Here is a 15,979-nt window from a genome sequence, read left to right as displayed (position 1 = left end):
GTGGCACAAATACTCATTCATTTTAGCTAGATCACAACTGAATTTAAGTACTTTGTTAAGAAGAAATGGTGGATTAAAAAAAACTGTTCAAAAGTAGGTACTGTAGTTAACAAAGCAGCCTCTCCTCTGAACAGGCACAGTTGGAAAGGTAGATTTTTTAGCAGGCACTCCTCATAGCCCTGTAAGATCAGTAATTACCATCACACTGTGCTGTTTAAAAAAGCAACCATTTTTCTTAACTAGGACAGTATAACCAAGCAGCACAATGTACAGGAGTGAGCTTTGTCGTGATGGCATTTCTGAAAAAAATACAGGGAATAAAAATTAACATTTTGCCCTTCACAACCATGTTCACATGCAGAGTGCAAGTAAGAGTTGGCTTCTACCTGTATAAGTATTTTCAATTAAAAAGAATACTGCACCTAGCAGTAGTGCAGCTACTGAGGTGGCTCTGCAGGAGCAGCACTACCTGAAGCAGCATTTCCCCCTGGAGCTGCCAGACCACCTCCCTCTGCAGCACAAGCATGGGGCAGCCAGGCAAAGATTGTGTCTCCACAGACCATCACCCAGCTCACAAGATCTCACTCTGTGCTTAAAACGGGAATCCCATCAGGAACAGAAAATACGTGAACAACCATCCACATATTTTCCTGAAAAAGTACCTCCCCTGGTGGTTCAGTGAAGTTTTCTGTTTTTAAAAGAATTATGCTCCTTTCAGTACTTCTCTGCCTAAGTGGCTAGTTGTTCTTTAGTAACTTACTCATATTCCTCCCTCCCAGCCAATATTATTTCTTCATTGGATTTAGAGGCTCATGTTCCATATGTGAACTAGCTGGCTAAAATATGTATGAGATTTGTGGCAGATGCTGGTGTTGTACAACATGGATTGGGATATTTTCCTTTTTTCATAAGCAAAACACTAGCAAGAGATACTGACTTTATGAAGATCTTTGTTACAGCTGTGCTTTTTTTGGAGGGAGAGGCTGAAATCAAAATCAGCTTTCAGTAGGAAATGGTATATTGTAATCAAATCAGCTTATACTGTTGAAACACTCAAAACTGTCTATTAATAATTCTTTAGCAGGAACTCTTGTAATAGCATCCACAGTCATAGGACTACCATCTGCCAAAGGACTTTCTCCTGTTCAGCCCTGAATAATAGGATGGTATGGGAGCCATGAATGCCCCTTGACCTTTCTAAATCCTTTTGCTATTCTCTCAGTTAAATTAGCCCTGTAAGAGGCTGCTGTTATTTTTTTCCATGAATCTGCTTCCCGCTGCTGCCAGCCCACTAGCACATTCCTCTTGACATAACCACACACAACAAATTTAGACAGAGAGCAGGAATTGCCATCCACTTCATTAAGTCCTCATTTTTCTGACCCACTGAACTGTTAACAGTATTGAGTGCTTTATACAGAGATATGAATTCACGTGGATGTGAACAGCCATGATGCAAAAACACGACTACTGGTCAGTTCCAAAAACTGGCTGCACGCTTTAGTTTGAGCCCCAAGCACATTTAATTGTGTGTAAGCCTGTGCCAATCCCAAGAGCATTTCTCAGTCAAGATTTAGTCATTAAATGTTCATTCTTTAGTCTTTGGAGAGCTGTCAAAAAGAAAAAATTAATCTCTTTGGAAAGGAGTGCTACTCAAATTTCAAAAAGGACATAAAGCAGCACTTCTCTTCATATCAGCCAAGATTTATGCTGAGGATTCATATTTTATGGAACACATGTTTTGGCTGATAGAAATATGAATCATGTGCATCAGTCTCAGCATTAAATAATCAGGGGAAACATTCCGCCTCAACCCAACTCCCTAAGCATATGCAGTAAATTTTGTGTGCTCTTTTATTTCTAGCACTAAGTACAGTGAGTAACTAAGTTGTCAGCAAAAATTTCAGATCCCCCAATAAATCCAGATCAGACAGTCAGCCATAATTAGAGTGGGCTGCACTTTGGGCAGTGGAAGTTATGGGTGCCAACACCCCCTTCTGCACCCTGCTCCCCCCAGCTCACACAGGACTCACACAGTCAGACCTTTCAGCACAGCACTAGCACAGGCACTACAGGCAATTGTACAGCACAGCTGCAGGGCTACCCGGGGAAAGAATCTGTTTTTTAAAATGTAATGTCTTAAAACTACTTTTCCCTTGTAAGGAAAGCAGCATGTTAGTAAACTCTTGCAATAGAACTCATACAAAAGCATATCCAGAAGTCTTTCTGTACAGCAGACACCAAAGCTGTAGTCTTTTCACTCTTGCAATACAAACTCTGGATGCAAAAAATTATCCTTCAGTAGTACCACCAACAAGCAGGACCTGCATGGTTACCAAAAGTTCACCATCAACTATGAGGCTTGCAGCAATGTATACAGAGAAGTGTACTTCAATTTTTCAATTTGACCACCACAGCACAAACTCATGATGAAAAGATCAGCCTGTGCTGCTGCCCTTCCAGGGCTTTGTGTTAGCACCGAGCCCTCCTGCTCAGCTTCACAGTTTGATTGGTTCTGAGTGTGTACAGCATACTCACAAAAATCAAAATGCTTTTGTATATTGGATGAGTATTAAATTCCTATACCCTTTCCCCATGAAACTTCTGAACTTTTTCTACAAATACTGTCTCTTTCTAATGATTATTCTTAGCATTGGAGTGCAATGCCATGTTTAGTATTTTAAAACTAAAAGAAAGAAAACAAAGTTTTCCAGTACCCCAAAGTTTACATTAACCAGATTGCAGTTTGCCATGTGTTTGCTTACAAGTCAATATCAGACAGCTTTTGTTGTTTGGCAACTTCCCCTTTTGAATTCATTTACAAAACCAGAAAATTTCTTGGAACAATCTGATCTTAGAAGTTTTCACTACTTTTTCTCATTAACTTATTTGTAAAGAGAAGAAAGTTAACCAGTTTAAAAGCTCATTTATATTATACCTTTACTTTACATCTTGTTTATAAAGACTGTGTACCATCAGAGTGAAAGAGTGGGGGGTTAATGGTTGGACTTGATGATCTTCAAGGTCTTTTCCAAGCAAAACAGTCCCATGACTGTATAAATACAAGTTTCTGATGCTGGGAATGCTGGTACTTGTTATTAACACTGAACCCAAAAGTGAAATCAGTCAAGGCAAGTAAGGTGAACTGACTGGCTGCACATCCTGAACCAAAATGTTTATGTAATTCAGTAAATGCCACCGAGGAATATCTTTTGATACACACTGTATCATTACAAAATGTAATGAACAAAATTCATTCCCAATACATAGAAATTAAATAAACCACCAAACAGGATATAAGTCTGCCATACAGCTGGATGTTACTGAAAGGGCTTTGGCACAGCAAATTTATACCCCAGCTACTGTTGTTACATTTTCCATCCCTTGATATACAGGCAATGAATGCTTCTGACCAATTTGCAGGAGAAACTGGCTTACTCAGTGATGCCTGAAATTAGATCAACTTTAGCTTACATAACAAGTATCAATAGTTATAAAACTGTTCCACTTCTAAGCAAACCAAAAAACTCAATGACTTATTTCAATTCTGCAGTGCAACACCCGTGAAAAGACCCATGTAATGAGCTGAAGCAGATGGAGACAGGCTTCCCAGGACCTACTGCTCCTGCACTTCCAGGTCTTCTTACCTGTGCCTGGAGCTTGCTGCATGACAGCAAGTGAAGGGCTATTCCAGGGAGCAGGAGAAAGCTGCTCCTCAGTAAGATTTTAAAAAAAGCAGTGATCAAATGAAGGCACTTTCTGGCAGCTCTAACTAGTCAGCACAAGATGATGGGAAATCTGTTTCCTAACTCCTTTAATCTTCATCATAAAGGGGAGAACAACTGACCCAAGAGGGCCCTTGGCTCACATGGCGTGGAGACACCAGCACAACTGAGGTGTCTGATCACAAGCACGTTTTTCGAGATCTGCCTCAACAGAAACCAATGGCAGAGGTTTAACCAGCTCTGAGACCTTGGCTCCTTTCAGATTCCCACTTCTGTCTGTACCTGGTGGAGCAGTCACTGAAAGCAGTTCCTTCCATGTCCTCCTCCCTACAAATCACTGCTGCTTCATTCATACTTAGACAGCCCCACAGTTAGTGCTCATTTCCACCCAGCTTTCAGCTGTAAAAAGCAGCAGTTAAAAGCTTGTTAAATTATAACAGAAAATGAGTTTACATATTAAAAAGTGTACTAGGAATATGGCACAACTCTGTATTAGAAGGAAAGCAAGTAAATGTATTACCTGTTATGACATTAATATCTGGGTACTGGCTTTCACACAGAGTAACAGCCTTGCTGTCCCTCTCAAAAGCCTCTCGAAGCTCTTTCTTAACAGCTGCTGAGCCACACAACCTGTACAGACCCACCACCTGAAAGCAAAAACAACAGCCCCACGTCAGTCATTTGCCAGCAGAGGGGACAAGCAACTGATGCCCTGTGTTGTCTCATCCAGAGAGCACATAAAAAGCAACTGCTTGGAAAAATGTAATAGGGAAACCCAAACAGTGCAAACCCCCACCATACAGAGCATGGGACACTTCACAAGAGACACTGTGAAACAGTTAAGTGCATAATGCAAATGTTTTCACAACAGTGAACATGCTGAGCAATGTCTTATTGACAGAACACGAGTTTTAAATTAGAATTGTTCGTTATTTTGCCTTTATGCAAACACAAGAAAGAGAGAAATACAGATGAAACATATTCTGTTCTTGCCCTACTCATTCAGATCAGATTTTTCCTAGTATAATTGTTTATTTATGCATGACAGAATTGGAACTTCAGCAGAAAGAAGTGAGAAGAATTTAGAGCCTTATGTAGACAAAATTACACCATACCAAAATACAGTTATTAACCATTAGCAGAAAAAAAACCTGACTCCCTACTAAAAATGAGACATGTTATAAAAAAATTAAAAAAAACAACACAAAACCAAAATAAACCCATTTTTCCTACAGTATTATGTTTTATAAAAAACCAGAATTTTATACCCATAACCAGTTTCAAGAAAATCATGAATATTCTATATTATACTTATCATACGTTGCTTTAAAGATGACAATATGATGACTTCCACATGTTTCAAATTATATTTAAAGTTTTCTGCAAAACAGGAGTTATTTAACATGCTTAAGGTGCTAAGAATGAAACACACACCACTCTTAAACTGAATGATTAATTAAATCAGGTACTTTCACACATTCAAATTTTCCATTTTAACATTTTTCATTTTCATCAACATCATTTAAACAAAGTACCCCTATGATCTTAAGAAACTAAATCTTAAAAATATTAATTTTATTTTAATTAACTTTATAGTCAGCTGTACTGAGCAGTAAATGTTTAGTCCAAAACTACCATAAGCTCAAGACAAAAAAAAAGAAAAAACCAAACCAAAGCAAACAAACCCCCCACCTGACTTAGACCCTGTACTTGCTTAAGACCATGTGAATGTAGGTCTGCAAGCAAGAGTATTTGTATGGTCATACATGAATTCCTTTTTAAATAAATGGAAATTTACCCAATGGAATTGGTACTCCCTCTTTCTCAAGACTGAAAATGATCTAGTACATGCCTAAGACAATTTCTTTTAAGCTTTAAAGTTTTCTAATGCCACATCTGAAATTCAGGTGGAGATAACATACCATGACAGGAGTCTGCAGCCTACGGGAAACTCAAAAATGTCAGACAAGCACATGGTTAAAGAAGAAGTTAACAGTATATTTTGCATTTTTGGTTCTCCCTGTGCAAATACAAAACAGATTTCATGCTCAAAAGCATGAGGTAGATAACATTCAAATCCCAATCGCTTCATTACCAGTGTTGACTTGATTACCCAATATCATTTGCATGACTAGGTGTTAATCAACCCAGAATAAAATGCTGAAACCATAGGACACATATATTGGAAAGAATAAAACTTCTTTTTTCCACTGATTTGCAAAATGTTAAGAGAAGCATTCACAATAAGAATCATACAGTTATTATGAGCAGTGACTTTCAGCAAAAGTACCACACAAGTACCATTTCTCTATGACCCAGATTATCAGAGTTAATCTCATCACATCTGGAAGTTTATCCAACCTGTCAGCAATTTAAAATAGTAACAGTGGTAGGTGTGACTACTTCTCAATTTCACCTGAGTGAGAACAGGTGCAAAAGAAAACAAGGGCTCACACATGCTGTGGAAAAGCCTGCAAGAGTCCTCCCACTACTTTCCAAGTAATTCCACAATCCTTCCTAACAGACTTCTTGTCTAGCATCTATAATTGGTGATTTGTTTCCATACCTCGTTTCTCATATGTATGTTTGCCTATTAGGTTACAACAATCAAAGAAACTATACTGGGATGAAAACAAGATGTTGGATACTGCTGCTTTACAGCAGTCTTAATTTTGAGAATAACCTGAAGAAAGACAAGGAGCAGTAGTGTGGTTAAATAACTAATTCAGCCCCTCAGGGTTTCCTCCTCATCTTATTGCTGTGTACAAGGTGATGGCAGAGACGGGTCTTTGGCACGTTGGCCTCAGACTGTACACATGGACGTTAAAGTTTTGACAAAAGGCCTGTTCCTCCTCACTGTGTCACTGCACATGGTGCCTCAGTTTTGGGTAGGAGGGAACAGTATACCATATCATTTTTGCTTTTAGAGATATATTCCTACAGTGATCCATGTCTCAGAGATCAAGCATTTTCTAGTTCTCGCCTCATCTCTGCTCTTTGAGGGTTATTCTACACACTGGGGGTTGCAGGTTCATTTCACTGTCCCTAGTCCTAAAGTACTGCTGGGAGCAGCTCCAGTGAGCAAGAATACTTCTTCTCTACAAAGGCCAAGTTGAAAACACTGATTGCACACAGTCCTGTTATTCCCACATTACAATGGCCAGTGTGTTCAGCACACAGAAGCAGCAAAGGAAAAAAACCCTGACATGTAAAGGTGTTAACTTTCCCATTTCCACTCACTGCTCACACTGCAACAACAGCTATCTCATCACAAATATTGACAAAAAGGATTTAAATATGCACAGTACCTGACAGCCTCTCTTTTCAATCTCCAGAATGCATTTCTGCAACAAAAGTGGCACCATCAAGCCTGCATTTTCCTTCTCTACAACTTTTCGAGCATCTACCCCAAACATCACAGGCTCCCGATCTGCATCAAGGCCATCAAGAGAGTTCTCCCACTGCTCCATGAGCGACAGCTTGACATAAATAAGCCCCCTTGGTTCCAGTTTGACAGCCAGCTGATGCGTTTTTGTGACTCGAAAGAGGGTGGGAAGAGCCACGGTTCCATGACAACACACTCGATTTTTCCGTGGGGTGGGTTCCCAGCTGAACACCACCAGCTTTAAGTGCTGAGCATTTTCAATTTCTATGTTGAATGTGTGGTCCATATCTAGAAATGTTGTCCTACATGTAAGCAGGGCAGTTCTTGCTTTGTTCACTGAATCAACTTGTATTGCACAAAAGACATCTTTTGAGTCTATTCGTGGTGGTTTTAAGTCTTCAGCACCGTAAAAGTGAATGCTCATGAGTCCAGAGATGTACTGAGAGCACTTGGGTTGATCAGAAAAGTTGTAGTGTCTGAAGGCATCAATATCTATTTCAGTTTTACCACTGTTACTTGGAAGGCTCTCCTTTCCTTTCCCACACTTGGTTTCATGCCTGTGTTTACCTGATTTTGTTATAAGTTCAGGAGAGTCGCCATCACTGAGGTAACCACCTTTGCTGAAGGATTTGGAGCTCCTTGAACTTTTCTTTTTGTAGGTGTGTTGCGATGACACGCTGCTGTCAAGATGGTAACGACTTATCACGTTCCTGCTGGCAGCTGTGGCTGAGTTTCCAGAAGACGGTAAAGACACTGTATGGCTTGTATCCCGGCAGCTACCTTTCAGCAGGGAAGGAGGATTATCTGAACTACTATGGCTTGAAGTTCCCTTGACACTCAGCTTCCTGCTCAGCTCTGGCAGCTTCTTCATTTTCATGGAAAGCTTCCTCACAGTCCTAGGAGATTTAATTCTATCAGGAAAAGGCCAGTTGATTGATCCACTTTTTTTCAGAGGACTGGGACTTGGAGGAGAAACCTCTGTGGAGGGTATGTCAGCCTTGTGTGCGAGAGCAGCTCCAAACCCTTCAGAAGGAAAGAGAAGGAATAATCATTTTCAAACTCCTCAGTAACTGCAACTCTTGGCAATTAAAAAATAAATCTTGAACTAGGGGAAAACTTGTCGATTTGTCATAACTTGATAAGCACTATTCATTCAGACAACCATCACTCATTCAGTCAGATGTTCAGAGCATTCAGAAAGCTGTGCTCTACTGACTCGTTCAGCCAAATTTGGCAATTCATCATCAAAAGCCAGATTTGTTCTGCTTTATGGAGATGAAAGGGCGGCCAGAAACTACGTACAAACAAGTGAGCAATCTCACCCACAGCATTCAGCTCAATCCATCTGTGCTGCATCCCCCGTACAAGCACACATGGCTGCATTCCTGGGGCACAGGTGCAACAAAACCAGACTTAAATGGGAAAACACCAGAATATGGCTAAGGCACCCTTGCCTACAAAGCAGTGAGCTACACAGACAATACATCAGCAGTGCCACTCCTCTCGGGTCTAGAGCAAAGACATGTATCTCTAGTAAAGAATATGGCTCTTGTACATTTCCCTTTATTACCTCAAAGAGCCCTAAATCTGTATAGATGCAAGCCACCTCACATCTTTTCTTTCATTTTTCTCAGATCCTTCTTTGGGCTGCAGGATGGAAGAGGAATAACACAACTAGGATTTATTCCTTCCAAAAGCTGCATGCTGCACTGCCTCATTTCACTGCCTGCCAGGAATCTTCCATCTTTCCTGGCACTGCCATCCCACAGCAGGGCTTAAAGTTAAGAGTTCCCAAGTGATGTTCTCGAGGGAAATCACCCAACTTTCAGAGAACCAACACTCCTCCTCCAAAAAAAACCCATAACAAAAGACCAAACAAACAAAAAGAAAAAAAAGGAAAAAAAAGAAAAAACCCAGTAAGCACTGTTGCTAAAGAGGGAAAAAACCACTCCTTCAATTTAGCAGTAGAAGACAGCTAATTAAAGAACACAATCAGACATAAGCCAGTACTGCACACAGACAGGAACCTGCGGTTCACCTTATGCTCCAACACTCAAGGAAATGCAAATGCCAAGTTTTGCTCAAGCCATTCTTGCTTTCACCAGCATGAGGCAGTAATGACTGTATGAAAAGCAATCAGTTTACCCAAGTTAAGGAAGCATGCAAGAGGGAAATTGAGGCCAGAATGACAGATATTAATAAAATTACATGAGTACTTTCACTTGGAGTCACTTTTCTATCCCTCGAGATACCAAGAGTGGCTCTTGGTAGCAAGTCATCCCATTCCCTTATCACTCTTCAAATCTTAGCAGCTCCCAACAGGGCATGAGTAGCCTTGCCTGTGCAGGCTGAGGTGTTATGGAGCCCCTCAGCACACTAACCCTGGGTGATGCAATTAGCACAGGCAGCTCAGAGAGACTCAAACTTTATGCATCCATCATGCCCCCTTACTAGCCAGGGAAATGGAAAGTTCTAGCCCCAAGAGAAGATTGGTTTAAATAACTTTTGCAGATAGTTGCTTAAAAGAGTATCTTTGTAAAAGAAAGTTTCAGTTATGAAGAATAATGCATAGAATCTGCTTTCCAGAGAAGAACAGAGGAAAATTGATTTAGTCCTGCATCTCATGGAAGCAGTTTCCTTGCAGGGGAAGGGCTATTTCTAGCACGCCTGCTGTGCTTTTCTGGCAAGCAGCTAGTTAGAAATGTGGTGTTTGATAAAAGTGGACAAAGCCTTCCCTTGTACTGCAAATCACCGCACAGTCCCACTGGTGGGTTGGCCTGCAGTGCTCTGCAGCAATCAGTGCCACATTGCAGTCTCTAACATTAATCTTCCCTTTCTGTCAAAAGCCTCTGGCACAGACTTGGAAAAGCAGGCCAGCAAATTAAACTTCCCCCTAGCTCATTAAAACCAAAGAGTCAATCTAACACTGCGATTTTTATGTGTCCAACTTCTGCTGTGTTCAGCACCAAACAGTTAAAGTGAAATATGTGGCTGGAAGAAACTTAACAGTCAAGTATTATGCAGGATGGTATTCCCATCAGCACTGAGCCACATGTTGTTCCACTAAAGCCAGCAATGTGCTGAGGTATGCACGCAATTTTAAGAGTGTACATGACAACTCTGAGCAAGCTGCAAAAGGAGTTGTAGCACAGTCCAGTAACTGTTCCCTTCACAGCCTACCCAACTGACAGCTTTCTCAAAAGGGTGACAGTAGAACTGAGCTGTGCCTCCTTCCTTGACCAAGTTACAAGACTGTGCTGCAAACAGGCTCCTTGCTGTCCCTGTCCCCACTTGCTCTACCACTGCACATCCCATCTCAGCAGTTAGACATTAAAAATACCCTTAAAGAAGGATAGTAGGAGGAGATGAAACATAAGAGGCACCTCTTGAAGCAATGCACTATGGAAATGATTTTATATATGCAGCTGATTGCTTTATATGTGTGCATATAATTTATTTATCTTTTACAGTGAGAACATTCAATTCCTTGAACAACCTTGCCAGGGATATGGTAGAGTTCCCACCACTGCAGGTTTTCAAGATGCAACTGCACAGGGTGCTAGGTAGTCTCATCTAGGCTCCCTTTCCAACCAAAAGGTGGGCCAGATGATCATCTCATGTCCTCTCCAACCTGGGTTGTTCTATCAGATACTGTCTTTACTACATTTCCCTTATGCCTTCTGGATGCTTTACCAGTATGAATAACAGGGGGGAAAAAAGCTTTTGGAGGACAACACAACCTGAGTCAAAAGTACTTGACACCCTAAGCAACTGCTTCCATCAGCTGCATGTTCAGCTGGAGCAGTAAAGCCACCTTTCACTTTGCTCAGCTCTATGGCTGTGAGAAAACAAAGCCTTTTCATGACCAGAGAGACATGAAGAGCCCACACTGTTTCACAAGCCCAGGCTCCCCTCTCCCACCCCATCCTTCCAGGTGTCCACAGGACAATCACTGCTGTCCCCTCAGCTGAGCAGGCTGGCAGTGACAGACCATACCCCCAAACAACCCTGCCCCAAGGGAAGAGAGGATCAGACTCGACTCCCGTAAGCACATACAACGCATCCCCTGCCAGACACGTGCAGTGATTTAGCACAGTAAAAATGCTTGTCTGACCCTGCTTAAAGCTGTTTACATGTGCTTGGGCACATCTATCACTGTCACACCAACTGCCAGCAACACATGCTGTTTTACAGGCACATTTGACTACCCCATTATACATGTCATATTCCTCATTGCTTAGAGTTTCTGAGTTATTTAAAGTTCCCCAGAAAACCTGTAATTTAGTTTTAGGACAATAAGTTGAGGTGAACAAATAAGTCAGAAAGCTATCAGTAGTTTATTACAGCAAGCTACTGAAGTATCAAATGGCCACTCTCATAACTCATGGAAATGCTGAGTTCCCACCAAAACAAACCTGACTGATAATTTAATTTTTCCTACCATTCTCCAGACATACTTAATAAGTACACTACATCTAACACCAAAATCCTCTCTCTAGAATAATGGCATTAAGCATTGAAGACCTAAGCCATTTCGATAGTGAAAACAATATAGTTTACACTGTTACAACTTTCAAAACCAAAGTGTCCCTTCTGCCTACATTTTTCATGCTTTTTTATTATGTTTTCCTAAAATCAATAAAAAGACTAAGTGTAAAAATGTATTAAAAGTGTAAAAGCAGCAAATCTAAACTGAAAAGCTCAAATATCTCAAAATTGTTCTCATGGCAAACAATAGACGATGAAAAAAGGCTACTGTTTGTCTGTGTAGATTCCACAGGTTCTAGATCCTCAACTGACACAAACAGCACAGCTCTACTGATGTCAAAGCCTGTTAAGTTCCTCAAGTGCAGGCATATTTCTAGACCTGTTCTGATATAAAGATTTAGAGCAGAATTGTAAATGGCACTGAGAGAAGAATTCACGCTATAACAAACTCAAGCAACTTCGATTAAGATATAAAGCATCATCTCTATCTACATCAGCAAGTGGGCAAAAGAAAGTTAAAAAAAACTAACCTCTAAAAACTGAAATAGAAAGCAATTATTTCTATGTAACATCTTAATTACTTATAAATTAGTGGAAGAATCCCTGCTTTTAACCTTTAAAAGAACCCCAAAACACAAGTCTTTTTTACCCCTGTATAACTAATTTGACCAATGCAGTCTCTGAGTTCTGGCTCACTTAATGTCAAGGAATGGAGAAATTACTAAAAAGATAAAAAATAAAATCTCTGTAAATATAGTTTGTTTTCTTCAAATACTATACACACTGACATTAATTAGGTCGTGATGAGCCCATCGACCTCGGGAGCACTTTTATGGGAGCAAAAGAAATAAATCAAATCACTTTAAATAATCCACTAATTAAAATGGGAAGTGATTACAGCATATCATGCACTCCAAGAGGCCGACCACTGCCTGCTGTTGACCACAGTGGTGACCCTCAGAGCATCCTCCACAGGGGCACCTCAGTGCAGAGAGGAACAAGCATGTGTAACAGCACTTTAGATCTCTGACCAGACTTAGAGGGTTCAGTATCTACAACAAGCAGGAGTTTGTTGCAGATATTTTAAACATTAATGATCCTGCGATGCAAATAAAGCACAGTCAGCTCTACTCCAGCGCTGGAGCCACACCAAGACGCTCGCGGCAGCACCGTGGCTGATGCCAAGCACTGTCTGTTCCGGCTGCTCTCACAAAAGTTTCCTCTCCTCGCTGTCTTTCACAGCATGAGGAGCAGCTTTGCCCCTACTTCCCCTGTCAGAGGGTATAAACAGCTCCCCAGGAAAAATCAGGAACTGAAAAAGACAGTAACTATTTTAATTGTTTCAACTCCACAGCTGCTACACCCTTTTGCCTCTTTAACCAGAAGGTCTTTGTAGCATTGTCAGCCCATGAATGCGTGGAAAGCCCTTGACCTTCAAAAGCATGTGCACGAACTCCCCAAAACCCATTGAAAACCTGACTTCATCTCTGTAGGTAAAAGAGGGAACAGAGGGACCTTTCTGTGGCACACCTAACCTTTTTGATATCTCAAGCACTATGCAAATATTTCACATTAATGGTTTTCTGTCTCATGGGACCAAAGCTCCTTGTACTTGGAAAACAGTTAAATCACAAAGCACCTTCCATCTGAAAAATAAGTATTTGCAATACATAGGACAGTAGACAGTATTTGCTGCCCAGTATACATATATTGCTGGGAAGCTTGCTTGTAACATGCAAGCATGCAAAATATTTGCCTGCACTGGCCCCCAAAGATGCAATTGGAAACCAGGAGAGTAGTCACAGTCTAAGTGGAGAAAGAGCACTGTAGTTTTAATACTATTTAAGTCAAGCTCCAGTTGGCATGTATCACGGTTAAGTGGGAATATGGTATAAATCTTTCCTTGCCATAACATTAAAAAAAAATTGTTGACAGCAATCCCTCCCAGGATTTTCCATCCAGACTGCTACACAAGTACATTTCAGTAGCAAAAGCACAGTCCAGATCCTGGGAAGCCACAATGCACAAGTCCTGTCAGGATGTCTCTGAGATACATGTACACAAGAGATGATTCCACTGATTCCACCAATCTCAACAGTAATCCTCCCCAAAAGTAAAAATTTTACCAATTTCTCAGAATGCACTACACAGAGCTTCATAATGTACATCTACCACAGCAGCCAACATTACAAAGGGATGTTTTTCTTCAGCAATTTGCAGGTGATACACACGACTATGAAAACATACAATCCTAAAGAGTTCAATCCTAAAGAGTTTTAAAGAAAATTCCCTTTAGCATTTTACAGTGCAAAAAAACCTAGATATAGAAATTCTCATATTATATTCTCATTTATAACAAAAAATATTCCCATTTTCCAATCATAACCATTTTGCCAGTGCAAGGAGACACAAAATTAAAAACAGCCTCCAGTTAAAGTGGTCTTCCTTCTTCAGACCTAAGATCACAAGCTGGTGCTGTGTTTCGACATTACTCATTTGGAACCAAGTTACCTTCTTACTCTTACCTTTTGGGTACATGTTATAAACAAAATACAAGAATTATTTTCCCAAGCTCTGCAATAAAGGTGCCTTATTTCTAATCAGTTTCTTTTTAAAAGCCAACAAGGCTAGAATTACTCACTAAGGAATTACCTGACAAATCCTGCTAAAACAAATGGCATTTTCTGTAGAAAGTAACCAGATTAACACCAGGAACTAGCAGTGTAAATGAAGACTATGGGACAAGTCAGCACCTCTACAACTATGACTCATTTTATTGGTAACATTTACAGGAACTACCTATTTGCTGCATTGTTTAGAAAGTCTCCCAATAACTGAATTTTATCTTTTTTTTCCCCTTAATCTTTCTAATAAAAAGTCTCAAAAAACAACAGGAAAAGAAAAAAATCCATTACACCGTTTTCTGTCTACAAAATTGGAAATCCAAGTAAGGCAGCAATGTTTAAAGCTTTAAAGGTAAAATTAATTCTATTGTCCAAAGAAAAAAGCAAACAACAAAGTGGGCAAATATATATATTTTATGAGATTTTGTACTGCCCCACTTTTTTCTGATTATGCTTCCTAAAATCTAGTATTTAGGCTCTAATGCTAACCAATATTGACATATATAAAATCATATCAATAAGAACAGTAAATAGACTTTTCCCCAAAGCAGTAATTGCTTATTTGTCAGGAGTTACCGCTCCATGTCCCCAGCTCTCTATGAATACAGACATCCATTTCATACCAGTTGTATAATGCAAACAAGGTCCTAACACAAATAAGGCTAAATTGGCCATGTTGCCCTTCACGCAGTAATTTTGTATGGATGAGCTGTCATTTTAAATTTGACTGAAAATAACTGTAGATACCTTAACTGGATTAAAAATAAGAACTAAGCCACTTCTCCGTAATAAAGCCAATTACTGAGCAGCAGGGATCTACTTCATCATCAATTAATTTATTCAATGTGATCACCATCCAATACATGCAAAAGGAGAGCTGCATTTGAAGTACCTTAATTAACTCAATGCACAACAAACAAGTCAGGTGAAATTCATAACTTCTTTCCTGGTTTCATGAGCCCCTTGAAATGGGAAACTTTGCTTTCAGAAATGCTTCATCAGTATGAAAACAACTTTGACATTTTTCTTCTTACTGAAAGGGATTTATTTCTTTAAAAAAGAGTCACCTATGATTTGAGGGTAAAGCACACCTAAATGAGGGTTAAGCAGTTTGTAGGACACATATGGCTTTCCTAAATAACCATGCTTATTGACTTCTACAAAGCATCTAGAGCCCAAACAAAGACAAAAACCTACCAAAGAACATGATATTTCATCTGTCTGCAAGCAAATAAAACAGGTCTAAGTATTTAATGCACCTATAAAGTAAGCTATTTCTAAATAAATGCCCAAGAACTTTAACACATTTTGCAACTACAAATATGCTTTATATGCAGCATTTCCACAAAAAGAACAAAATGTTAGCCCCCCAAAAGACCAAGGTTTTTTTATTCCTCTGTTTACAGTGGTTGCTCTAGTGCCTTTGAAAACAAGCCCTGTTCCCAGAACTAATCTCCCCACTGGGAATTCTGTCCCAGCAGCTTCTGACACACAGGGACACAGTGCCAGAAGCTGCCAGGATGGTGAGGCTGGATGGGGGCAACGCAAATGGGGGGCTCCTCCAGAGGGCGATGCACACCTGGGCTTCCATGCCAATGTTTCAGGCCCAGTCTGATGATCAGTGAGCCAGGCAGAAATAAAGAAAGTGTGAACTTTCTCCAAAGAGGGGGACCTGGAATTCCCTGTCTTCTGAACTTTAAGATGCTTGTAACTTTGAACAGGATACTGGAGTTAAGGTCAAGATAATATAAGGCACA

The 15,979-nt window shown here is 40.2% G+C and overlaps 1 protein-coding gene across 1 annotated transcript in view; it reads right to left on the bottom strand.

Annotated features, from left to right (window-relative positions):
- Window positions 1–15,979, bottom strand: part of SYDE2 (synapse defective Rho GTPase homolog 2) — a 29,442-nt gene that overhangs the window by 8,287 nt on the left and 5,176 nt on the right. The window contains exons 3-4 of the mRNA XM_071565794.1: window positions 7,034–8,133; window positions 4,246–4,372 (exon numbers count right to left, since the gene is read on the bottom strand). Coding sequence (XP_071421895.1) covers window positions 4,246–4,372; window positions 7,034–8,133 — 1,227 coding nt within the window. The remainder of the gene's footprint in view (window positions 1–4,245; window positions 4,373–7,033; window positions 8,134–15,979) is intronic.

Source organism: Pithys albifrons, chromosome 10, assembly GCF_047495875.1.
Source record: "Pithys albifrons albifrons isolate INPA30051 chromosome 10, PitAlb_v1, whole genome shotgun sequence".
Lineage (NCBI taxonomy): Eukaryota > Metazoa > Chordata > Aves > Passeriformes > Thamnophilidae > Pithys > Pithys albifrons.
This window is presented reverse-complemented; position numbering and strand designations above follow the sequence as displayed.